This window comes from Sturnus vulgaris, chromosome 16, assembly GCF_052056855.1.
Source record: "Sturnus vulgaris isolate bStuVul1 chromosome 16, bStuVul1.hap1, whole genome shotgun sequence".
In the NCBI taxonomy this organism is placed as follows: Eukaryota; Metazoa; Chordata; class Aves; order Passeriformes; family Sturnidae; genus Sturnus; species Sturnus vulgaris.
Window position 1 is genome coordinate 5,095,237 of NC_142258.1, and position 24,420 is coordinate 5,119,656.

Below are 24,420 nucleotides of genomic sequence, written 5' to 3' on the forward strand. Positions count from 1 at the left end.
TAAGAGGTTAAAGCAGTTTATTCACAAGCAGTCACACAGGGAAACCATGAAGGGATATTTCATTACCCAAAGGAAGAGTGTCTCTCCAGCACTTTTAAGATCACAGTCAGTGTCTCCAAGCCACAAGTGGCTTTGCTCAGCATCACGACTGCAGGCAGGTGCCTGCTGAGCTGTCAGTCCTGCTTGTGCTAACACAGACATGCACCGATTGTGCACAAAGACAGAGCCCCGGGGTTAGGAACCGACATGGGACCGACCTGACAAACAAGAGCTATCCCTAGAGCACATTCCAAGTGTCCCAAGAAAGCACCACAGCAAGGCTGAGATGGGCTCCAGGAGGCTGGGTCAGATGACTGCAAAAGCCCAAGGTGCCATCCCACTCGCCTTAGCCCAGCCTGCCTCCAAAAAAAAAAAACCACAGCGCTCACCACAGTGCCACAGCCAGCCGGGTGCTGCACTGGGGACAAGCAGCAAAAAAACCCGAGGAAAACACTCCACTGAAGATCAATTCAGGCTCCAAAACGCTGACCATAGACCAGGGCAAGTCTGAAACCAGAAAATGCTTTATTGGAAAGGTACAAAAAAACCAGTCACTGCAGCTAAATTTACAGCAATAAATTACGTTGTGGCTGTCAAGAGAAGTAATGGGACACATACACAGGGCTATTCGCCTTACAAACAGGAACCCACATTGCTTGGTATATCAATAATTTATTTTATAATAAAAAAGCAGCACAAAAATAAATATTGAAATGAAATTACTGAGTAACCACAGAGGATAGAATGAGCTGGTGATAAAAAACAACTTAAAACAGAAGACTTCTATCATTAAAAAAATGAAAGCAAGTATCCACCATCTACAGAAACACCCCAGCAGACTGAAATACAGACGAAGGAAAACAAATCCACATTACAAAAGTTTTCTCGGTTTTGTTTTGGTTTTTTTTTTCTTTTTTTTCCTTTTTTTCCTTTTTCTTTTTTTTTTTTTTTAAATAAAAACAATCATGACAATGAAGTTTAAATGATTCGAGAGAGAAAAAACTGCCACCTTCTCCTCCTCCCCGGGTCTGAGCCATCCTGTGGCACAGCTCGCCTCGTCCCTCCCCGCCGTCCCGGAGCTGCCGTGGCACCCAGGTCTCTGCACTTTGTGGTCTCCTCCCGGCAGACGGTAGAGTTGGGCAGGAGGAGAGACGCTGCCTTGTTTCAAAGGGATCTGGAGCTGCCCTGGAGGGAAAGGTTCCCCACTCCCAACAGAGAGCACAGCAAACACGTCTATGAGAACAGAGGTGTCCCTTCCCGGTGCCTTCGTCTTCTCCTGCCTCCCGCCAGCCCTCGGTTCCCACGTCACACTGCGGATGGGGAGCAACCAAAGAAAGGCCAGGCCTAGGGGAGAGGAGCCCAGCACCCAAAAATCAGAGCCCCCGCTCCTCCTCGGGGGGGACAAACTCAGAGGGGCAGAGAAGGGAGCCCCGGCATCCAAAGCACTGCAGCAGAGAGACGCGCGGCAGGTGCGGCTGCGGGGACGCGTCCCACGCTGCGCTCACCCTGGGTGTCAGGCTGGCAAGTGCAGGACGGAAAATAAAAGAAAAAAAAAAAACAAAAAAAAAACAAAACAAAACAAAAAAAATAAAACACAACAGAAACAAACCGAACCCCAGAGGAATGCAACACGACAACCCCAAGCTGGAGGGCCCTCCAGGGAGGAGGGTGGAGGAGCTGGGTCTCCAACGCGATCAACAGCTTTCGGGTCATTCCTCCCTCCACGTTACCTTGCAATTCTGATCCCTCTGTGGAAGTTTAGCCAGGACATTTCATTCCCCTCCAGGTCACCACCCAGGGAGCCCTGGACTGGCAATTTCTTTTAATAAAGATTTACAGTATCAAACTTGGAAAAAAAATTATTTTTTTTCTTTTTTACGAAAAATCTGTACGATAAAATGTATATAATTATATATTTATATATATATTTCTCTCTCTTTAAATATTTCCACGTGGTCCTTATGGATATCCAATATGGATTACCTACCATGGCTATGGTATCAACAGCTTTAACAACACCCAGGCCTCTTGTTCTTTATCGAGTGACCAGAGATTTAAGTGCCTACCAGCACTAAACTAGCAATCACTTGGACAAGCCTTTGGCACCCTTCCAAGAACTGGAAAAAAAAAGAAATACTTGGCCACAAGGGAAGTGCCACATAAAGATATGTTTCTCAACTCATTCCAACAGCAAGAAGACCCCAGGAACAAAGTTCGACCTCCGTCCCCTTCAGTGAGGCAGGTCTGATTTCCCCGGAGGGGTGTCAAGGGCAGCCAGAGGGTGTTCCTATCTAGCCAGGAATGTTATGGAGCTCTGGAGCTGTTTTAAAGACTGGAAGCATTTGGGCATTTTCAAGTCAACTGGCCTTTTTCATTAAAGTTTTCATTTAAAGCCCCAACAGTGCCAGGAGTCTCCATTTTGCCTGTTTGTGGAGGCACCTGTAAGGTCTGGGAAAGTGTCCAATGTCTGTGAGCTGGAGAACATGAGAGGACCAGGAAATGACCATAACATCTTTCTCTTCCTCAGCTTCTGCTGTGGGAGTCAATAACTGGTACTGATACACAGGACATCGATCTGCCTGTTTGGAGATAGGGAGGGAATGGAGGAGAAATGAGGTAACACTAAGTGTCATCCAAACTCTACGTGTTGGAGAATCACTTGAAGGAAACTCCCTGCTCCCCTCCAAAACATGTGGATCTGGCAGGGGGAACGAGCCTTCAGGAAGCATTTCACTGACACCCCTTTCTGGCTCAGTAAGGTCACGGATGTCGATGTTGGGGACTGAATGAGAACCAAGTCTGAGGTTTCTCTTTTCATTAACCTATTTCACAAAGGATCCTCCTGGGAAATCCAGAGACTCCGATGACAAGGTGAAAAAAAAAGAAAAAGCAAGCTAACAACTTCTTCCTAAGACAAGTAGGGCTTCACTAAATTTCTACCAACTTACTGCCATTCAAGGCAAGACAAAGCCTCAAACAACAAATTATACTGGGTGTCAGATGCCAGTTCACTGTCTTCTTTCCAACAACGGTAGCACTTGATTTTTCTCTTTCAGTCCAAACCACTTATGAATTCTCCGTGATCTTTGTTTTCTCTTCTGGAACCCAAGTTCTCTAAACTCTTCTCCTCATCTTAAACCTCAGCAATCTCATTCTCTTCTCACCTGCATAACAACAGGCATCGTCTATTCTACAAGTCTCTGACCTGCCCTACAAAACACACAGTCCCTTTTCTTTCCTACTTCAAGAAGAAAAAAAAAAACAACAACAAAACACACAAACACCAACATAGCTATTTTTTTTTTTTTACAGTGACCTGGAAACATTCATCATTTCATCACTGCTGTGCAACAGCAGAATCTCTCCTTTCAGCTTCCTAAATCCTGCCCACTGCCAAGCCAGAAATCCCTCTCCCAAACCACTGCTCAGAGCCAAAAAAACCACTTCTCGATCCCAATTCTTCTGTCCTCTACATGCACGTTGATTTTCCATCCTGCCCTCCGTGCGCCTCTCAGGATAACTCACCCACTTGCAAGAGAAAGCATCAAGTTTCAGGGTCACATTCACACAGGTTGTCTGAACACTGTGGGTTGTTCACTGTACTCTTTGGATCCCAAATTCAGCATCTGATGTGCTATGGAGAGGGAAAGACTCTTCCAAGCTCCCACCTGACCTCCCTACAGCCCTTCTCTGATCACCCAGGACTGGTGAGCGCAGCTCTCCAGCTAGGGATGCTCACTGCTAACATACCAATGCTTTTGTCAAAGAGGAGACTCTAAACTTCTCCTGGCTGAATGCTATTGCCCTCTAGTTACACTTCAGTGCTTTAAAAACATCCTTCTGAAATACTCTGCACAAACCCCTTCTCGTAATGCTGATCCCAGCAGAACTGTCCCACCTTCTCTCACAGCCAATTCTGCCTCCACCAGTAATACATGCAGCATTTTTTTCTCCTCATCTCCCCTTTTCCTCCACAGTGCACTGCTCTTCACAGCATTTACTGTGCCTCCCTCCCTTCAGGTTCAGGTAACCCAGGAAAAAAAAGCTGCTACTTCAAGACTGCAGATCATCTGGAAGAAATAAACTGCATAAATATACCCAATTCACAGGCACACTTTTGGGAAGGAGCTATCAGGAAACTTGGGCTTGGAATAAAGGAGGCTGCAATGTATTTTTTTACAGGCCACACAGGTAATGGGGCATATTAAAATATGTAAAATATATATTTTTCCATATTTTAACAGCATGGATTGAAAACAAAAGGTTATTCTTAATGGGTGTGGTCAGACTCAAGCATTTATCTCCATCATCCTCCCACTCCCATCCACTCTTAGCAGGACAAAATCAAACCCAAAAAGCCTATATTCCTGCTCTCATAATATCAGATGGAAGTGGGGAAGGTAAGGGAGACCCTTCTTACAAGGAGTAGGAGGCCACTAAAGGAAACTCTTTTTCCCATACATTCATCTCACATGATGATTTCTACGGTCCATATGTTTCCTGGCTCTTGAGCATCATTCACGAAGACTCCGGAGGCTCCTCAGGTATCTTCTCCCAGCTGGAAAGCTGCCCACAGCTGAGAGAGGTTTGTGGAGGCAGAGGGAAGGAGGAAACAGATCTTGCAATTTGTACTGCATACAGAGCTCAAATCCTGGACACAAGAGGTTGATGGAGCCACTGAGTCCAGACAGAAGCAGCCAGTTAAGTTCCCTTTGTAGGGACCCTCTGGGTTTGTTTTTCTCTTTTTTAATTTTCTTCTGTTTTTTGCACTTTTGGAAGAGACTTCTTAAAATGCCAATTCTTGACGTGACCAAGGACTCCGGAACAATGCATAAGAGCCTTATCCCCTCCCCTCTGAAAGGCTGCTAGTTCCCCCCACCGAGGGCACTAGGAGGCTGCTGAAAAGGGCACAGAACTGGATGAGATTTCGGCTGATTTCACGATGGTGATGACACTGGTGGTGGCAACTTTGGTCGGGGTAATAGGCCCTCGCGCCACAGTACGAGCAAAGGTCTGGAGTGCTTCGTACTTGGAGCGCAAGGCATCCAGCTCTAGCTTCATGCTGCTGTTTTCTCTGGCCAGCTTCTCCACCTCTTGCTGCAGCTCAACCCGCTGCCTCTCGAGCTCCTCTTTCTGAGTCACACGCTTGATGCGGCAGCTGGCAGCGTAGCCCCGGTTCTTCAGCGTGCGCCTCCGCTGCTTCAGACGGATGACCTCCTCTTTGGTGAGACCCCTCAGGTGCTGGTTCAGCTCCCGTACGGACATTGACACGAGTTCATCATCACTCAGCACTGGGGCATTCTCTCCTGACTCCTCCTTTACCTGCAAATACCAACAGCACAGGGGTAGCAGCGACCCGACGTGAGCGGATGCTCTGGGCAGCAGAAGGAGAAAAGGGCATCCCTCAGCAAGGTGACATCCCTACCTGGAAAACACCCCAGATGTGCTGTGGAGAGCACAAGCTTCGCTAAAATATCTGGGTTAAATGTGGCAGAGATCTGAGCACTGTAGTTGTCTGGGTTTGGGTCACCCTCTTAGGTCACAGAAAGCAGTGAGCTTTACATACCCAGTGTGAACCCAACAGCAAGATTTTCTAGGGGATAAATGTAAAGTCGGCTGAAATCTTTCTTTGTGAAGTCCTTTGTCAGGACCTGGAATTCATAATGAATGCTAAAGATGACACCTTTTCCCAGCATTATGCTGGGACACCAGTGCAGCATCTCAAAAGCAGAATAGCTGCTTCTGTGCAGGGCTTAATTCAGCATTTTGTGGTTTTTCATTGACAATTGCTCATTTGAGTAGTGAACAAAACCAACCATTTGGTTTTGCCAGGGCATAGCATGTAGTAACTGAAGTTATATGAGAAAATCACCAAGGCCTTGCCCTTTCCTCAAGCACATTTGCCACCATTATTTTCAGAATCACAGAATTGTTTAAGCTGAAAAAGACCTTCAATATCACTGAACACAGAACTTTTAAGCCACCATCCTTTTGTATTTCTAGAGACTGCAGGACATATGGAATGAAGAGCCTCTCCAGCCACCCAGCACCACCCACAGCTTCTTCCCTACCTTTAATGCCTTGTTCGGTTTGGGATTAGTCGTCATAACCTGAGCACAGTCTTCCAGACAAAACTGCTCAGAAATTGCAACTGGAAAAACAAAACAAGGTTTCCAGGTTAATCTCGGCGACAAGGACAGGAAGAAGATACCCAACACATGGCCCAAAACCCCAAATCAACCACCATTAAAAGAAATAAGCACACAGTTGTTTGAAGCACTGGGATGGATTCAGATATCATTTACCCAATTCAGATAAGAGAAAGAGAAATTTGTGTTGACAAGTGCATTGCTTTTTAACACCAAGACCTCGTATTCTGCTGTTAACCACACTAAGACCCAGCAGAGATGACAGGGCAGGGAGGAAAGAAGGACACCCGCATTCATCTGTAAACAAGAGTCACACTAAGCATCACACACCACCTTGCCATGTGCCATCCCTTCCCAAGGGGAGAATGGAGCGTGGCCTCCAAGGCCCTGTCACTGGCTCACCTCCCTCTGGAGGCATCCCAGACGCTCCAAATGGCCTATTAGGGACTGAATTAAGAGTTACCTCTGCTCATAAAAGGCACTGAAAAGCCACAAGACAACAACTCCCTTCATTCTCATTTTGATGATTATTAGTCCGGCTCAAAATTGAGCCAGCAACCCAGAGAGAAGCTGCCTGGTTTATAACCTGCTTCCAGCGCTGTCCCCACCCCAAAGGAGACGCTACCAGAAAACCCAAACAACAGAAACAAAAGCCCCCGACAACAAAGCCAGAAAGGAGTTCACCTCTCCCAACACACCAAGACTGTTTCTCCCCAATCCTCCAGCCCCAGACTGTGAGAGCAGACCTGTTTGGTATTTCTAGCGACGTTGAGGCATGTCCATCGACAGCCAGCCTGTCCCCTGCCGCGACACTGCCCTTCACTCTCACCTTAGCCGGCGAATACACCCCTCCGACCAGCGCCGTGCAGAAAATCCACCTGCCCGCACCTCCACCCAACCCCTTCACCCCGTGGTGACGGCAGCACGACGGTACCTACCCTGGGAGAGGCACTGGCAGCCGTGCCACCATCACAGCCTCTGCTATGGCTCCCCAGCGGGGAGGGGGCGAGGCGCCGGTGCCCCCGACACAGGGCGGCTTCGAGGGCTGCACACCCGCGGCACCGCAGAGCGCTGCCTGTCTGGCGGGAGTCCTCTCTCTCCCCCACCTTCTCCAACCCAGCCCAAACCCTCCCCATTTCCACGTCTGCATCGTGTCACACATCCTAATCATTCATGAAAAATCCAGCCAAAGCATCCCAAGCATGATTCCCTTCTGATAGTTGCCATGGTGACCTTGGGAAAGTAGCCAACCCGGAGACAGTCACCATGGAAACAGAGAAGCCCAAAAGCAATAATGACTTCAGGTCATGTCTGTGCAAAGACATCACGAGGTCGTCGGAGAGTAAACAAACTCATTCATATCTGCAAACAGGGGTGTCGGGATTTGGGGGGGTGCAAAGGTGGGGCGTGGGGACCAGTGGGAGCCGGGTGGGTGAAGGTGCTGGCTCAGCCCGTGCTGCTGTCACTTGAATTTTATCAGTCAAGGCACCTCATCATCATCACACGACTTACATAAAAATCAAGATGAAGAGCAGGAGGGGAAAAAAATAATCCTGTAATTGCAGAGCTGCAAGATACTATCCTAGATATTAGGGAGTGTATTTAGGCGCCTCCTCTATTTTTAAGCCCGAGACAGCACAGCTCTCCATGTCTGGAGGAGGGACAAGGACAGCCGCACAGCACACAAGCCAAGATGCTCCGTGATGAATGGACCACTTACAGCAACTGGTGTGCGCTGCATTTTCTAGAGCATCACCGACTCCTTCCCTGCTCTCCTCCAGCACTGAGCCCCACCCCGGGCACACCTCCAGCCACAGCCCCTTTTCTCGCCAGGACAGCGGGAATGGGCAGGGCATGGGGCAAGGGGGCAAATCCCAGTCCCCCCCTCAGCTGCCTCCGACAGACAGGGACGTGCCCAACCTCTGTCTGCTCGCTCTTCAGAGCACGATCTCCTGCGAGCACAGGCACCTCTTCCGACCCCAGCACTGCCCTTTCACCGTCCATCTCTTCCCCTCCGCACCAGGCATTTGCTGCCCACCCCTACCTCCCGGCCGGAGGAGCAGACGTAGGCACTGGCAGCTGGGGGGGGAAGGAAAAAGCTCCTTGTCTTGGCCAACAGGTCTCGGAGCTGAGGAGCGCAGAGGCGCTGCCAGTGCGTAGAGGAAAGGGCCGGCAGCCCCCTCCCTGCAGAGGCGCAGCCGGGCCGCAGGCAGTTGGTGCCATAGTTATGCAGTGAGTCACCAGCTGTTTACAGAGTTTGAGCGCTCACATTCCCACAGCATCAGAAACTCTTCCTTCCCTCGGCGGCATCCCCCCTCCCTCGCCGCCCCCATCCCTACAAGGGAAGGGGCGCGCTGGGCGCGCTGGCCGCTCGCCGCGCTGCGAACGCCGGAAAAGGAAAGGCAAAAAGGAGGGGGAGGCCAACGACAGCCCCGTCACACCCACCAACTGCACAAAAAGCCTTTTGATCCTCACCCAGCGCGTCTTCAAAGCGTTTTCTGCGCCAGCCGATGGAAAAACTGAACGCGGCCACTTGGCTGCGCGGAGATGGAAAGAAATGTAAAGTATCACGGAAAACAAGAGCCGAGGGGTGAGGTTGTCTCCAATGGGGGTCAGCGTGAGGGCTCACCTGCCACCCTGAGCAATACTCCAGCTCTGAGTGATGAAACCCTTCTGGTCACCTGTTGCTCCATGTCACCAAAGCAACAGCTCCTTACCCTGCACATTCCTCAGCGGACAGCACAGGCGCTCGGCTCAGCGTCTTCTGCTGTACACCTGTCTCCCCTTACACAGCAAGGCACCCTGGATGGGCCAGCATCCCTCAGAGACAGGCTGGGATCCACCCTACTGCACCAGGGGCCATGGGCCAAAGCTGCTACTGACACAGATTAATGAGGAGGTTCAAGGCATCACCAGGAATTGTGATGCCAAACCCTCTTAAAACAAGGGTGGGAGACGGTGGGCTAGCCTGACCCAAAGGGGAAGACTTCATAGAACAAGTAGAAACACTCCAACAGGCTCAAGTCTCACACTCAGATATGAGTGCCAGGGAGAGTCTTATCTCTGCACTAGTTGAAGGCACAGGTGTGGCCTGGGCTCCGCTCGAAACCGATACAACAACACTTGCAATCCTCACCAGCAGTCCTCCAGGGCCTTGGGCCTCATCTCCTCATTTACCAAAGCCTTCCCATCAGGATTATTTGGAACTATTCAGCTACCAGCAAGAAGACACTAAAAATCAGCATGTCATCTCCCCACGCTTACAAAGCAAAAGCCCACAATGAAATCATAAACCACTCTGCAAACAAGTCATACTCAGCAGCATTCCCTAAATATGCTGCACAGGGGTCTTCTGGGACCCTGCCTGCGATTTGATTATTAGAACCCTTTTAGTCTTTACCCTACTCCTGCCCTTCTTTCCTTAATTGCATTTGCTGCATCACAGCTAAAATTAGGAGCTCAGCTTTTTGGAACGAGGACCGTGCTACATCCCTGCTCTGTAAGCAGTACGACACACTTCGAACGCCACATCAATAAAGCAGCAAGTAGTATTACACCAACTGTGAGAGGAAAAAGCTTTTCCAGAGCAGCTCCACGCTCGTATTTACAGCAAGTGTTTTGACTGTGGGTTACATAAAGAGCCCTTGTAATTCTGCAATAAAGTTACCCATTGACAGCCTTGCCAACGCCCTCTCCCTCTTTCAGACAAGCTCCTATGCCTCCTGCAGCATCCTCCCAAAAACCTGGAAGTCTCCAGCTGACATCCTAAGCCTGACAGTCTCAGCTTAGAGCATCTAGAGATGCCAGTTCCTTCGCTTTGAAAGGGAAAGGCAGCAGAAAGCCTGACTCAGGCAGAGGTAGGACAGAGGTTTCTACACAAGGCTTGCAATTAATGAAGAAAACATGCCAGAGTGAGATTTCAGACTTTCCACGCTACAGGGCTTTCCAAGCGCATTACACATTAAGGAATTACTATAAAATCACAGCCGACACCCGACAACTGCAGATGAACTTGAATTTCAAAACTCTTTCTACACTGAAAGACAACCCCGGACACAACACGAGTGCCTGGCAGACAGCCCTGCTGGTGTCCCTGCTAGCTCCCATCCTCACACACATACAGCAAACTGAAAACATGCAACCCTCACCTTCCGCCAGGCCAGCGACGACTTCCCGAGGGCAGAAAAACAGTGCAAGGTTCAAGCGGCGACAAGGATCTCTGCCATCACGTCTCAATTCAGCACCGACAGCTACACAGGGAATACTCTACTCATTCCCAAATGCAGCCATTTAATTCCTAGGCAGCCGTTTAAATTTCTCGTTTATCTGCAAGTTGTTCCCAGCTCCAGAGCTCTAGCCAAACGGATGTGCCTACCACGGGTAACATCTGAGCTGACAGGTGAAGGCAACTACAGATGCTCAAATCCTCATTGCCATGCCTCTGCCGCTCGGAGGCACGACACGGATTTCCAGCACATTGCAGCATGGTAGGCAGAGCACTCTCCCCATCATTCAAAAAGCCATTCTCCTGCTCTGACAACCTTCACACATCCTGTAAGGCAGACTGACGCTTGTCACTCATTTGTAATGAGAGCGGGGAGGGACAGGCTGGTGGTGTGAATCAGAGAGTAGAGAAGCATATGCGAGGCAATATATTTGACATGAAGAGAGAGAAGACACAAGGAGGGGGTGAGTCACTGTTTACTGTTCTAGAGGAGCTCCACGCAGCCCTCGCCCAGCTGGCCAGCTTTCCATTTCCCTTATGGATCGGAACCAGCATCCAGCAGCAAAGAGGGGATTGAGGAACCTTCAGAGCGCATTTGAGAGCTGCCAGGACACAGCTCTCTGAGGCGCTCTCTGGGGAAGCCTGGACACGGATCAGACAGTCTTCGGTGGTTTGGTAAACAACCTAGTCAGAAGCTGCAGAGAGCCTGTGTTTAGGGAGCAGGGATATGGAGTACCAGGCGGGTACGCCTGTGTGTCACCTCTGAAACTTCATGGAAGAGGAGGCTGAAGGGGAAAGGTATGCAACAGCCAGCCCTGGTACTGACAAGCTTACAGCACTTTTTCCATCACGTGCTTGTAAAACGCGGTGACAGAGATATACTGGAATTACACCTCAGCATCACCAGCCCAGAGATGCAGCTCCCCAGCCGGACAAGCTGAGCCACCAAGCAACAAATAACTTGCTCAGACGCACAGGACGCACAGCCAGACCCTGGGGCAGAGCTGGGATTGGGATTCCTAGCTTTGTTGCTCCTGACCCCAAGTGCCAGCTATCAAGTCAGAGATCTTCACTAACTGCTAATAATGGAACATAGTGGCATCGATAGTTAGCATCCTGCAATATTGCAAAGCAGTGGGATCCACTATGCAGCCTGTCCCTCCACTCGGGAGCACAGTGCCAGGGTAATTGCTCTCATTACTGCCTTCCCCCAGCCCTTGTGCTGATGGTCACACAGCACTGCATCGCTTGTGCTTTCTTCATGCTTGGAAGACTCTCTGCCCAAGTTTGAAGATAGCCTCAAACAATAGCTGAGACAGAAGTGGAAACTGCCTGTTCATCTCTACAGGGTGCTGAGCCTGAAACTTCCTGATAATTGAAAGTGCTAGCACCGCTCAAATATTTCACAGCTGGATGTTTACAAAAATGATCAGTGAGCAAGCTTATCCCACAAACCCTGACTGCCGCAGGGGCCAGCGCTCCCAGCTGTCCTTTCTTTGCTTCCCAAACATCTCACACAGCTAGAGACTTTCAATACCAAGTCCTGCAGCACATTCCATGTCATTAATCATCTTCCAATGCTGATGGAAATCAGAGGGAATCAAGCTGATCTGTATTTTTCCCTTTCAGGAGGCACACAGCAGTACTGAACTCCATGCCGCAACAGATTGCTGAGACGGGCGACGGCGCAGAAATGACATAAAACATGACAAAGCACGCTGTCCTTGACAGGCAAGCAGGGAGAAAAAAAAAAAAAAGGCAACAAATTTCTGCCTCTGGTTCAGAAACAGTTGTGAAAGCAAGGCGGGAACCTGGCGTAATACAGCCGGGAACATTTAACAGGGCTCCAAGCCCCGCCAAGCTCAGAGCTCGCTGAAGCGGGCAGGGTGTCCTGACGGCGAGAGTCACCGTGTGCCCAACCTTGCGGCAAGCAGCCGCTGCTCGCCGGCAGCCCCGGGTCCGGCAGCCCGGCCGGGAGGGAGCAGAGTTAACTCCGGGGCCGCGCTCCCTGCGCGCTGCCATTGGGCAGCCGCGGCGTCCATCAGCCCGAGGAAGTGACTGCACGGGGAAGGCTTGAGGAAGGGCTCTCCGCAGGCAGCACCGCGGACACACACGGAAGGACAGGGGGGGAAAAAAGCGGAGGGACGCCCGCTCCTTTCGTCAGTGAGAAAAAAAAAGCCGCCAGGTAAACTCATTCGCTGCTAAAACCCCGACAGTACCCATGGCACGACGCGCCGGGCTGGGGCGCAGGGCTGCGTCCGCCACAGGGCTTACAAAAACTGAAAGTGCAAGAAAAAGGCGTGCAGCTTTTCAGGGAAACACTTTGCTCTCACTGGCTCCCTCCACCTTCCGCAGTCCCAGCTCAGCTTTTAGGCACGCTGGCAAAGGAGGGGGCGGCCAGGTGAAAGCGAAAATGGAGGCCTTTCCCTTTTCTGTAACAACTTTGCCCAAAGGGGGCTCGTTCCTAATTTGAGACCTCATGGCCTGCTTTCAGCAGAATCTGTAAAATAAATCCTCCACGGGGGCACCCACGAGGGAGGGGAGCGGGCTCTCAGCCCGAGGAAGAGGAGAAGGAAGGAAACAGACCCTGACACACTGTGAGAGTTTGGAGATCTCAGTTCCCGTCGCTCGTGGTCTGGACGTTTCCCCACCTTGTGCCGCTGCCGTCACGGGGATGTTGAAGAGGTTCCCCCCACCCACCTCCTCACTTCTGATTAAATCCCCAAACCGTCCCGCACCCACCAGACAGTCACGCGGCAGTGCCCGCTCCCGGAATGTCACCGTCCCCTTTCCTCCCACTGCCAGTCCAGGGCGGCCGCAGAGCACCCCGTTTCCAGGGCGGCCCCATGCACACGCATCCCTCCCTCCCCACGGGCTCCATCCAGGACCAGCCCGAACACAGCACGCACCTCTCCCTCTTTCGACCCAACCAGAAGCTGTGCTCAGCAGAGATAAGCCCCCCACCCGCCGCAGCCCTGACCCCCAGCCCATCCCACGGGCAGCGACGCGCCCGCCCGGCATTTCCCGGTGGCGGCTGCTCCTGCCCGATAACGCGGCGCGGACAGCGGATCACGAAGCCGCCACCACGCCCGGCCACCGCCGCACGGCGCGGCCACGCTGCCCGGCCCCGGCTGCGCCCCGGCTCTCTCCGTACTACAAAAGCTGCTATTTTTAGTCGGCGGAGCGCGCGGCGTCACAACAGGTTTCCTCACATGTATTTTAAGAGCCATTCAAAGGCAGAGGCAGGCAGCGCGCTCATCCTCGGGGGGAAGAAAAATATCAACAAGAGACAGGGCAAGCATCACCCCGGCAAACACCCAGGGGACCCCCGGCCCCACATCCCCGAGAGTGCGGGGGTACTGCCGGTCCCGTCCCACGGGGGTTGCGCGGTGCCGGCTCCGCACTGGTGCGAGGTGACAGCGAAGATGTGACGGCGGGGCCATCGCGCCCCCGCCCCGCGGGGGCTTCGGGGGCCGCTCGGCGGGGGCGGGCGGCGCTCCCCGAGCCCTCTCCCGCTCCCCCATGGCGGGGCCGCCGCCGCCCGCCCCTCGCCCCCCGCCGGGCCCCACGTGCGCGCTCGGCCCGGCCCGGCCCGGTGCGAGGGGCGGCGGCACCACGTGCCCGGCGCGGTGGTGACTCAGCACTTTTACCTCCGCCGCCCCGCCCGCCCGCGCCCAACCGGACCCGACCGGACCGAGCGGGACCCGGGCCGGACCCGGGCCGAGCCGCCCCTTCCCCCGCGATCGAGCGGCAACGCGCGGCCACCCCCCCTTCCCGGCTCCGACCCACCCCCCCGCCCCCGCCCCCTCCGCGCCGCGCCCGGGCGGCTCCTCACCTGCGTGCCGGCGGGAGCGCCCCGTGGCGGGGGCGGCGGCGGGGGCGGCGGGGGCGCGGGGGCGGCGGCGGGGGCGCTGCGCGGCTCCCTCCTCCCTCCCTGCCAGCGAGTCCCGCGGACAACAACAAGCGCGGGGCGGCCGCCTCCCCCCCGCCGCGCCGCCGACCAACCAGCGCCCCCGCCGCTTCCGGCATGGCGCGTCACCGCGCGCGTCACCGCCGGCCCGCCCCGCCGCCGCGTCACCGCCCGGGACCGCCCGCGCGGTTCATTCATGGGGAAGGGCGCGCGGCGGGCGGGGCGAGGCTGCCGGCACGTACTCGCCCCCTTTCATCCTCGTCCCCATCCTTATTCTCATCCCGATCCTCATCTTCCTCCCCATCCTCGCCCCGATCCTCATTCCTCTTTTATGGCCCCTTCATCCTCGTCCCCGTCTCCTCTACACCACGCCCCGTGCCCCCGCCCCGCTGCGGGGCTCACCCTTCTCCGACAGCTCCCTGCCGTCCGGATCAGTCCCGATGGAGGGGGCGCAGCGTGGCCTGAGGTTTTGCGCACTCACACACGGGTGTATTTTATAGAATCACAGAATGGTTGGTTAGGGAGGGACCTTGAAGCTCGTCGCGTTTCAACTCCCTTGCGATGGGCAGGGACACCTTCCACTAGACGAGGTTGTTCCAAACCCCGTCTAAACTGGCCTTGAACAGGGATGCCTCTAGAGATGTGGCATCCACAACTTCTCTGTGCAACCTGTGCCCATGCCTCACCACCTTCATGGAAAAGATTTCTTACTGACGTCTAATCTCAACCTGCTCTTTGTCAGTTTGAAGCCATCACCCCTTATTCTGTCACCACAAGCCTCAGTCAAAAGTCCTTCTTTAGTTTTCTTGAAGGCTGCCTTCACACAGGGAAGATGGCAATAAGATCTCCCTGAAGCCTTCTCTTGTCCAGGCTGAGCAATCCCAATTCTCTCCTCCATTCCTCACAGGAGAGGTGCTCCATCCCTCAAATCGGTTTGGGGGCTTCCTCTGGACTCACTCCAATAGCTCCATATCCTTCCTATGCTGAGAACCCCAGAGATGGACACAGCACTGCAGGTGGGATCTCAGCAGAGCAGAGGGATAGAATCACTTCCCTTGACCTGCTGACCACTCTGCTTTTGGTGCAGCCCAGGACACGGTTGGCTTTCTAGGCTTTGTTGGTTCATATCCAGCCTCTCATCCACCAGCACCTCCAAGTCCTAGGAAGGGCTGCTCTTGCTCCATTCATCCCCCAGTCTGGATTGATACCAAGAGTTACCCTGACCCAGGTGTGGCACCAGCACTTGGCCTTGTTGCAGGGCAAATGATGGTGGGGAAACATGTCCTGGGCATCCCAGTGCTCTTGGGAGGACTCACTTGATCCCTGGGCTCCTTGAGGTGGTCGCTGGCCAGCCTTGTCCTCCTCCACTGGCTGTGGACCAGCCTTTGCCCAGCACTGCCTATCCTGAAGCCCCTTGAGCATTGCAGCAGGGCCAAATCCTGCCCAGGGCTGGATCCTCAATCCAGTCTTTTCACTTTCCTCGTGCAGCTGCGAGAGCTGCTAAACACAGCACCCTGACCCCAATGGTGTGAGCAGTATTTCGGATTCTGGAGGCATCCAACAACGATGATAATGCAACAAAAAATGTAATAACACAGGCAGTTGGCTAAACCAAACTGCCTCCATCTCATCTTGTTTTGATTTCTTTGTGTCCATAACAATGTTGGAAAGTCTGTGTTAGCCCTGTGCAATTTGTGCTTTCCAGCCTTGGGGCCAAATACTGGAGCAGCTCTAAGGGCCATAACTGGGCCATCTTTCCCTGCTGCCTTTGAACAACATGAACTACAAAACACAAGCAACCTCATATCTGGCACAGCCCCATGGAACTCGGCAGCCAGAGCAAGGTTTAGGTGAATGCACCTCCCTGATGTTAAGAAATCCCTATTTATCATTGGAACTGTGCTAATGAGGTTGGCTAAATGTGGTGGCATGAGGCTGCTGCCCAGTGTATCTGCAACACTGGCCTTCACCTCTCCCAGATTTGCAGACACTGGCTGAAATCCTGCACTGGGTACTGGGACAGGGTGAGCTAAGGGTTAGAGGGCAGATTTCAGCCATCACTGTGGTCTCCACTGATGCCTCTGGGGTTTGTCTCCAGATCTCCTTTCCATCCAGGAAGGTCCTAGTGGCTCAGAGAGCCAAGACAAGCCAGGAGAGGGATCCTGGTTGTGGGAGCCTTTGGGGCCACTGATGCCCCCAGCACAGCTCCCTGCGCCTGTGCTCTCTCTGAGTGGTGATAACCAAGAGTGGCCAGAGCCATCCTAAATCATCCAGGGTTTATCCCTGAGACATCCACAAGATAGTGGTCCTCAAGGGGAGGAGGAATGGGCTGCTGCTTCCTGGATGGGGTTTCACCCTCTGTGATGATAGCTCCGCACATGGGGCTCACCAGAACTGAGGTATTTCCCCCCTGTTTTTGCAACAACATGGGGTTTGACAGGTCACATATGGCAGGAGGGGAAATGTCACCTGAAATTCTGTTTCTGGATGAATTTCCCTGTTCACAACAGGTTACTTTTTGTTTTCATTCCCGGAGGAAAGTACCTCTGCTCCAAAGGTCTGTTTTCATTCGCTGCTGAACTTTAGACTGTGGTGGCCTTCAACAGTAAACAAGGAGCAGCTCTCCAGTCCCTTGAAAAGTGGGAAAGCCTGTGCAGTACACACGCTTGGTAAGCAAATGAAGAGGAGTGAGTGGGAGACAGGACCTCTGGTGAAAACTTGGGTGGAAAAAGGGTGATGTTCTGGCATGTGTGGAGTTTTGTGAGTCTGGCCCACCTGCTGTGTGTGCTCAAAACACACCCAGCATCATGATTCCCTGAAGCCAGTGAGCAGGGACAAAGTTCTCTTACCCTACAAGGGGCCACAGAGGCGTTCACTCTCCGCGCACATCGGCTGGGGAAAAACCTAAAAAACCTAAAAACCCGCTGCTCTCCCATACTCTCCACTCTTGAACAGCACCGAGCGTAGACACAAATATTAAAAATTAAATAAAGAAAAAAAAAAAAAAAAAGAAAGCACACGTAGAGCGGAAGAAGGGCGTGTGAGGATGCGCTGCTACTCGAGAGGCGCGGTAGGAGCCAGCCGAGCGGCTCGTCGGGTGTTTACGGTGGAGCCGGTGGAGCTGCAGCGCCGGGAGCTGTGCCCGTGCCCGCTGCCCTCCCGCTGCCCGCAGCCACAATGTCAAGAGGACACACGTGTATGTAAGCGCCGGCACGGCCGGAGCGGGGCCCGCAGGCGGGCAGGGGCTCCCGGGGCGCGCCGCTCGCTCTCCGTGCCCGGCCGGGGACGCCCCGGTTGTTGCGTGTCCCCTCCCCGCCCCGCAGTGCCAGCGCTGCGGGCCGGCCGGGCACGGACACCGGGTGCGTGAGGAGGTCCCCGGGGCTGGCGGAGCCGCTCGAGCCTGGGGAAGCGGCGGGCGGGTGCACAAGGCGGAGGCGCTGCCGCTCGGGGAGGTTCGCGGCCAGGCCCCGGAGGGTTGAGCCGTCCTGGTGGCCTGAGTTGGGAGGGCGCTGCTGGGGAGTAAATCTGCTCGATGGGGAAGGAGCCGTTTTGTGAGCTTTTGCAGGGAGCAAGGTCGGAGTGAGAGCGAGGAGGAGACAAAAAAGTTGTGTCTCTTTTTTGAGATGCTGAGATTGCTCCCTGCAAACTTAACAGGAGCATGGGGGTCTCCTTCGCTTAGAGTATAGGAGGTGTTCGGCTGAGAAGTTGTCAGAATCAGCTTTTATCAGTGAAAAGCAAGGACTAATGGCATATTCCCAGCCATCCCTTGCCCAGCCCTCCTCGGGTCTAAAACCCCTGAGTCAGGACGATGATGACAGAGGATGCTCGGAGAGGATGCTCAGAGCAGAAGAATGCTCGGAGCAGAGAATGCTCCACACCTCGGAGCTGCAGCTCTCAGCATCACAGCTCTGTTCCCACAGGAAGAGCAAGCTCGGTTTTGCTTGCACCTTCCAGAAACACTGCAGCCCATTAATTCAGACCTGGGAAAAACTCTTTGAGGGGCCACTCTGCCACCTCCCAAAAGCAAATGGTGCTTTGTCCCTTGGGATTGGTGGACAGTCAGGTGTCAGTGTCTCCCCACGCTTAGCAGGGTCAGAACCATCTGACCTTGGCAAAGCCTTCCTCTGCCAAATTTGCCAGGTGCATCTTGGCTGAAGATGCAGATGTGATGCTGCAGGGTGCTGAGGCAGGCAAGCTTTGCCCAAACCACAGGCATCAGGAGGGGGGGGAAGCTGTTCTTGAGGTCTGGGCAAGCTCTGCCCCTGTCTCCTTCACACCTGCCACCATCTCTCCTTCCATCCAGCACCAGGACAATGAAGTCGTACCAGAAGCTGACAACAACACATCCAGCAGCATGCCGGGTGGAAGAGGAGGGGGCTGCCCCGATGCCCTCCGGCCATGGGAAGTTGGCCCCATGGTGGGTGGGCTGTGGGCTGCTGGTGGCCGCTGTTCTGCTGAGCACCATCACTGTCTGGGTGCTGCAGCAAGTGTCGGGGGGCTGGCTCGAGCTCATGCCACCCCCCAAATGTTTCCTGGTACCTGAGAGCCATCGCTTTGACTGCTACCCAGAGCGGCACGTGGTGGTGACCCAGGAGCTCTGTGAAAGCCGAGGGTGCTGCTTCATCCAGAGTCCCCCACCAGCACAGGGCAAGCGGGGGGTGCCCTGGTGCTTCTATCCCCCTGACTTCCCCAGCTACACCATGGAGAGCCTCAACCAGACCGCACTGGGCATGGTGGGGCTGCTGGTGCGAAGGGAGAAGGCCTATTACCCCCGGGACATCGAGAAGCTGAGGCTGGAAGTGGAGTTTGAGACGGACACACGGCTGCACATCAAGGTGAGCTTCCTGCTGGCTGCCCTCAAGAGGCTGTGACTGTGCTCCTGACCCTTGTACCTGCCATCCCATAGGTGACCATCCCTTGCTTGGACCAAGTCTGGAATCTGCTGTGCTCCAGGCATGGCTGTGTGGGCCAGTGAGCATCTCCTGCCCTTTGCCCTCTTGCTTTGCTGGTCTTTAAAGCGCTTTTTCTCCCTTTTGCAGATAACAGATGCAGCCAACCCACGCTATGAGGTTCCCCTTGATGTTCCCCGGGTGATGAAGAGAGCAGAAAACCCCATCTACAGTCTGAACTTCTCCTGGGACCCCTTTGGGGTGCTGCTGCAGCGCAAGGCAACAGGGACAGTGCTGTAAGAACCCACCTCATGCTTACACTGTGGCAGGTGGAGAGAAGCTTATCTCACCCTAGCCAGGCTCCAGCGTGCTTCCCAGAGGTTTTTCATTAGGAAAACCCATGCTGTGAGATCTCTAGCCAATTACTACTCTTTGTGTTGAATCTTTTGAATGGTGCTCACATGAGGACATGGCAGCAAGTGGCTTCCTGGCCCCTGGGACTGGCCACACGCTTGCTCTGGCCATGGCAGAGCTGTGTGGGTTCAGCATCTCTCCAAAAACTTCCCAATGCTCTGATTCTTCCCAGAGTCTTACAGAAGTCAAACATTGTGTAGATCCCAGCACATCACCAATAAATGATCTGGTGGCTCAGGAAAAGTGCCAAAGAACGGTTGTGGCTTTGCCCTCTCCCTGCTTTTGGGCTTCCCTGGCTGTGGAAACTATTGGGACACCCACAGCTCCAGGCTTTTTGTGGAAAAGGACTGTGGGTGACTTTTCTGTACAGCTTCTTTTACCTCCACAGCTTTGCCCACACTAAGTTGGTGGTGAGCACCAACAACTGGACAATGTCTGGTCAGGGTGCTTTGGGATCCCATCCTTTCCTCCTCCCCATTTGCTGGTGGCTGTGGTCCATCCTGTACTTGGCAGCTGCTTATCAGTGACAGGAAGCTGAGAAACCCCATGGCCATATCACCTCAGTGGTTAATAATAACCTGGGTGGAAACTTCTGGTGTCAAAGCGAAGGCTGTGCTGCGCTGGGTCAAGCTGGCTTGGGCTATGCCTTGTGTCCAGCCAGACCTGATTCTGCTCCTGTACCAAGGTGTTGAGGCTGGATGCAGGGTGGGATGTGCTGCTAGACTGCCCCTTGAGATGTTTTGAGAGGGAAGAGATCAATTATTTATGGGTAAATGGATCCTAATGAGAACTCTCTCTTGACTCTCTTTTTCTTGGTGTCACCCTGGCAGGCTAAACACCACCGTGGCCCCCTTGATCTTTGCTGACCAGTTTCTCCAGATATCCACATCACTCCCATCCAAGTTCCTCTATGGGCTGGGGGAGCACCGTGACAGCTTCCTGCACAGCCTGGACTGGAACACCCTCACACTGTGGGCCCGTGATGTCTCTCCTACGGTACATCTGCCCTCTCCCCGTGGGGGTGCAGGGGTGGGGGCAGGAGTGCCACTCTCCTGTGCTTTGGACAAACCCTGGGAAAGCATGGCAGGGGTGGGCAGCAGCACTGGGAGAGGCTGGGGATGGTTGAGGCTGATGAGCAGGTATGTGCCAGGGAGGATTTCACAGCAATTGCAAAATGCTCTTGGCACTCCAAGGGCGCTGTGTGTTTCTGCTCCACCCTGCTCCTCGTGCAATGTGTTGTGGTGAGGCAGGAGGTTTCCCCCTCACCCAGCCCAGCTCAGTAGCAGCCCCTGAGGAGGAGGAAGAAGCAGCCTCCCATGGCCTTAAGCTTCAAACCTATCCTCATTCCTTGACTTATGCTCCAGAGGAGTGGCAGATGCCTGGTTAGATGGTGGCAGCATATGCAGCTCAGGGTTGTTTATTTACCTTCAGTGACATCAGGTTTTCCTGCTTTGCCCTCTTTGCTGTCTTACCGGGCACCTCTCCTTGCAGGAATCGTTCAACCTGTACGGTGTCCACCCCTTCTACCTGCTGATGGAGGAGGATGGAAATGCTCACGGTGTTTTCCTACTAAACAGCAACGCCATGGGTAGGTGCCATGGGGACCCCAGGCCAGCTTGTCCATGGTGGAGGACCTGGCAGACTGGGACAGATGGGAGCTGCTGGAGTGGCCAGTTTGGGAACTTGGGGTGAGAGGAAGCCATAAAAGGGAAAGATGTGGTTTGATGGCTCCGTTATTGAGTGCAGCCATCTGTTTCCTGGCTACGGTGAGGCTCTTTAGCAACTGCCGAGCAGTTTAACCACACACCCAGCTGCCGAGTTGCCATCAGGAAAGCAAGTCCCTCACATGCAGGTCCATGCCCATTCCCCCTCCACCGAAATGTCCTCACCCCAGGCCCAGCAGCAGGGCATGGCTGGGGCACAGCCGGGGATGCCATCTGTCACTCGTGCTCTTCCCAGCTGTGCTGCGCCAGCTGCGGCCGTGGCATCTGCCCGTGTGTGCCAGCTGGTAACACAGCAGCTCCTGCAGGCTCCTGCAGTGCCAGGGGTGGCACCAGGACCACCCGTCCCTCCCAGCAGCTGCCTCTTGCAGCCAGCTGGGATGATGCTGCTCACACCGAGGCTGTGGCAGCTCCAGCTGTGTACAGCGCTGTGGCTGTGATGCTGCCAAGGAGGAGCTCCTGTGAAATGCAGCCGCCTGAGCTGAGGTGCAAAGGTTCCTCCATGTGAAGAGCCCTTCCCAGGAAAGACCTGGCTCTCATGTGCTTGCTTGTACAAGTAGCTCTCGATTCACTTAGGAGGGGATTTCAGGGGAGGACATGAAGGAAAGCACTGCACTTAAGTGCTTAGTCTTGGTCTAGCAGTGGAAGCTGGCACAGATTTGAGCTTAAAGAGCAGATTTTCAAGATAGCATAAACCCATGATCTCTCTGGGCTATGATGATTTAAGCTTCCAGACACCCATTTAGCATCTGCTGAGTGCAAGGCAGAGATTTCTCTATTCCCCTGCGCATTGACTGTGGTGCTGCCTGGGCCCCATCATAGGGGCTAAAGTCTGGGGGTGCTCCCCAATTGTCACTACCTTCTTCTCTTCTCTTCCTCTTCCCCTTTCTACCTTCCCACTCAAAGAGGTGGCTCTGCAGCCTGCTCCAGGCCTGACCTGGAGGACCATTGGAGGGGTGCTGGATTTCTACATCTTCCTGGGGCCCGATCCCAACATGGTCATCCAGCAATACCAGCAGGTGATAGGTAAGTGCCCACACCCCAACACAGCTATCTGCAGTCACCTTCTTCATGCCCACATCCCTGTGTCACCTCAGCTTCACCACCATCCTCAACCCTCTCAGCTAGGGAGGGATCAGCATCCCCCAGCCATCTCATCCCCAGCCCTTCCAGCACATTGTGGTCAGTGATCACCTTTTATCCTCCCTCTCCCCTTACCTTCCCATCCTTTTGAGATGCTGCTGTCATCTTGGGAAACCCCATCCATGCTCCCACTGTCCCGCTGCAGGTTTCCCAGCCATGCCACCCATGTGGGCTCTTGGCTTCCACCTCTGCCGCTGGGGCTATGGATCCAGCAATGAGACTTGGCGGACCGTGAGAGCCATGAGGAACTACCAGATCCCCCAGGTAACCCCCCAGGCCTATGGGGCAGGGGCTCCAGTCTCCATCACCCATTCCTGAGACTTTTTCCTGCAGGATGCACAGTGGAATGACATCGATTACATGGATGGGTACCGGGACTTCACCTTGGATTCCCAGAATTTTTACTCCCTCCCCTCCATGGTGGAAGACCTCCACAAACACGGGCAGCACTACGTTATGATCTTGGTATTTCACCTCCTCTCCCACTGTGTTGTCTTTGCTGAAAGAATGTCAGACAAGGTCATAATGGATGCTCCTGGTCCCAGCTGGTGGTTCCTGGCCCTGGGGATTTTTGTAGGAGGCCAGTTCGCAGTGCTGGTCAGGCAGCTGTAAACTGTGACTGGAAATCCCCCTAATGCAGGAACCTTGGAGACATGGCCATGTTCTTGTGCTGTGCTCTTCTCTTTCTGCAGGTACAAGGATGGCCCTGACCCCTGTGAGAGAAGGAATGGAGGAACTGTGGGTCAGGCAGTTTTACTTGTGGGTGCTCAGCTCAGGTGCCCTCACAAGTGCTGGGATCTTGTGACCTGGCTGTGATGTCCCTTCTTCCCTCTGCAAGGAGTAGGGCACAGGTTCTGCTTACTGGAGGCAGTGGGGACCTGCAGCAGGTCTTTGCAGGGGGAAGCTGGATTGCCTCCTCATTGAACTCTCTGTAGTAGCCCAAGCCTGTCCATGACCTGACATTTCTTGCATAAGAGCAAGATTTCTTGTATTTGTCCCCCCCTCCCCAAAACACTGTAACGGGTGCTGGGGACTTGCAGAAGTCGCATTTTAGAAAGCATGCCTGGAAGTGTAGAAGCAAGTTTCTCTTCCCCTTGGAGGGAAACAGCCACTGTGTGTGGGCTCTGGCTGACCAGAGTCACCACTGTGTGTGGGCTCTGTCTGGGTTCTCTTCTGTGAATCACACCAGTCTGGCCAGGAGAAGGAGCCATGGTGTGCCTGGAATGGCATTAACCTTCTTTCTGCTCCATCCCCAGGATCCTGGCATCAGCAGCACCAGCCCTCACGGTACCTATTGGCCTTTTGATGAAGGCTTGAGACGGGGCTTGTTCCTCAACACCACCAAAGGGCAGCCACTCATCGGGCAGGTGAGGAGCTCCAAGGGGAAATCCCAGCCCAGTGGGTTGTGCAATAGCAGGATTGGGATTTCATCACAATAGAGGGAAAGCCGTGTGGTCAAGGGACTTCTCAGGGATAATTGCCAGAGCCTGGCTCAGCCCTTGTCCTCCTCATGTGTCACCTCCTGATGTCTTCACCAGTCCTGAGAGCCAGCCCCTGCTCGGCAGAGCAGCCTGTGGAAGTCATATGAGCTTACCAGAGTCAGCAGTGCTGCCTAAGGCTGATCATCTGATTTCTCTCCCTTCCTGTTTCTGGGGTGAGGGAAGGTGGTTTGTGATGGACAGTGTGTCTCCAGACCTGCTCTGCAGCTGTTCCCTCCCACTTTGACCCTTCTGGCTGTTTTCTCCCATCTGCTCTCTCTTGCCATCTCCTAAGAGGGGGCTTTAGATGTAGCCTGAAAACATGGGGGGGAAATGAATCAGCTAAAATTCCTGGAATGAGGCAAAACATAGAGAAATCATGGCTTTTCCCTGACATATTCTTGGTGAGGTGGTATCAGGCCTTGTGCAAGTGGGGGCAGAGCAGCTGCTCC

General features: G+C 53.7%; 2 protein-coding genes across 10 annotated transcripts in view; one reads left to right on the top strand and one right to left on the bottom strand.

The window, feature by feature from the left end:
• Positions 1–14,383, bottom strand: MAFK (MAF bZIP transcription factor K). 6 transcript variants are annotated; one of them, XR_015807190.1, is made up of 4 exons: positions 14,249–14,383; positions 6,111–6,190; positions 1,049–5,361; positions 1–546 (listed from the first exon to the last, which is right to left on the bottom strand). XR_015807190.1 is itself a non-coding variant. In XM_014870156.2 (3 exons), the coding sequence occupies exons 2-3, from the start codon at positions 6,144–6,146 to the stop codon at positions 4,927–4,929; spliced, it is 471 nt and encodes a 156-aa protein (XP_014725642.1). In that variant the 5' UTR covers positions 6,147–6,190; positions 14,249–14,383; the 3' UTR covers positions 548–4,926. The 6 variants fall into 6 exon arrangements, 4 of the variants coding, with proteins under 4 accessions (XP_014725642.1, XP_088030460.1, XP_014725634.1 ...); XR_015807191.1 differs by lacking the exon at positions 1–546 and having other exon boundaries at positions 548–1,557; positions 4,501–5,361; XM_014870156.2 differs by lacking the exon at positions 1–546 and having other exon boundaries at positions 548–5,361.
• LOC106849449 (lysosomal alpha-glucosidase-like) overlaps positions 12,201–24,420 on the top strand; it is a 15,820-nt gene continuing 3,600 nt past the window's right edge. Inside the window, exons 1-10 of one of the 4 annotated variants that reach the window (XM_088174329.1) lie at positions 12,201–12,598; positions 16,834–16,992; positions 18,627–19,158; positions 19,363–19,508; positions 20,457–20,622; positions 21,118–21,214; positions 22,254–22,373; positions 22,636–22,754; positions 22,824–22,955; positions 23,747–23,857. In XM_088174329.1, coding sequence (XP_088030455.1) covers positions 18,637–19,158; positions 19,363–19,508; positions 20,457–20,622; positions 21,118–21,214; positions 22,254–22,373; positions 22,636–22,754; positions 22,824–22,955; positions 23,747–23,857 — 1,413 coding nt within the window. In that variant the 5' untranslated portion in view covers positions 12,201–12,598; positions 16,834–16,992; positions 18,627–18,636. Of the gene's footprint in view, positions 12,599–16,833; positions 16,993–17,377; positions 17,524–17,649; positions 17,683–18,626; positions 19,159–19,362; positions 19,509–20,456; positions 20,623–21,117; positions 21,215–22,253; positions 22,374–22,635; positions 22,755–22,823; positions 22,956–23,746; positions 23,858–24,420 lie in introns of those variants that run through there. The other 3 variants (XM_014870081.2, XM_014870097.2, XM_088174328.1) reach the window with 3 other exon arrangements.

Coding starts and splice junctions, on each gene's coding strand:
- MAFK (XM_014870156.2), bottom strand. CDS start 6,146: ATGACGACTAATCCCAAACCGAACAAGGCATTAAAG. Junction 5,362..6,110: donor AACCGAACAAGGCATTAAAG/GTAGGGAAGAAG, acceptor TGGTATTTGCAG/GTAAAGGAGGAGTCAGGAGA.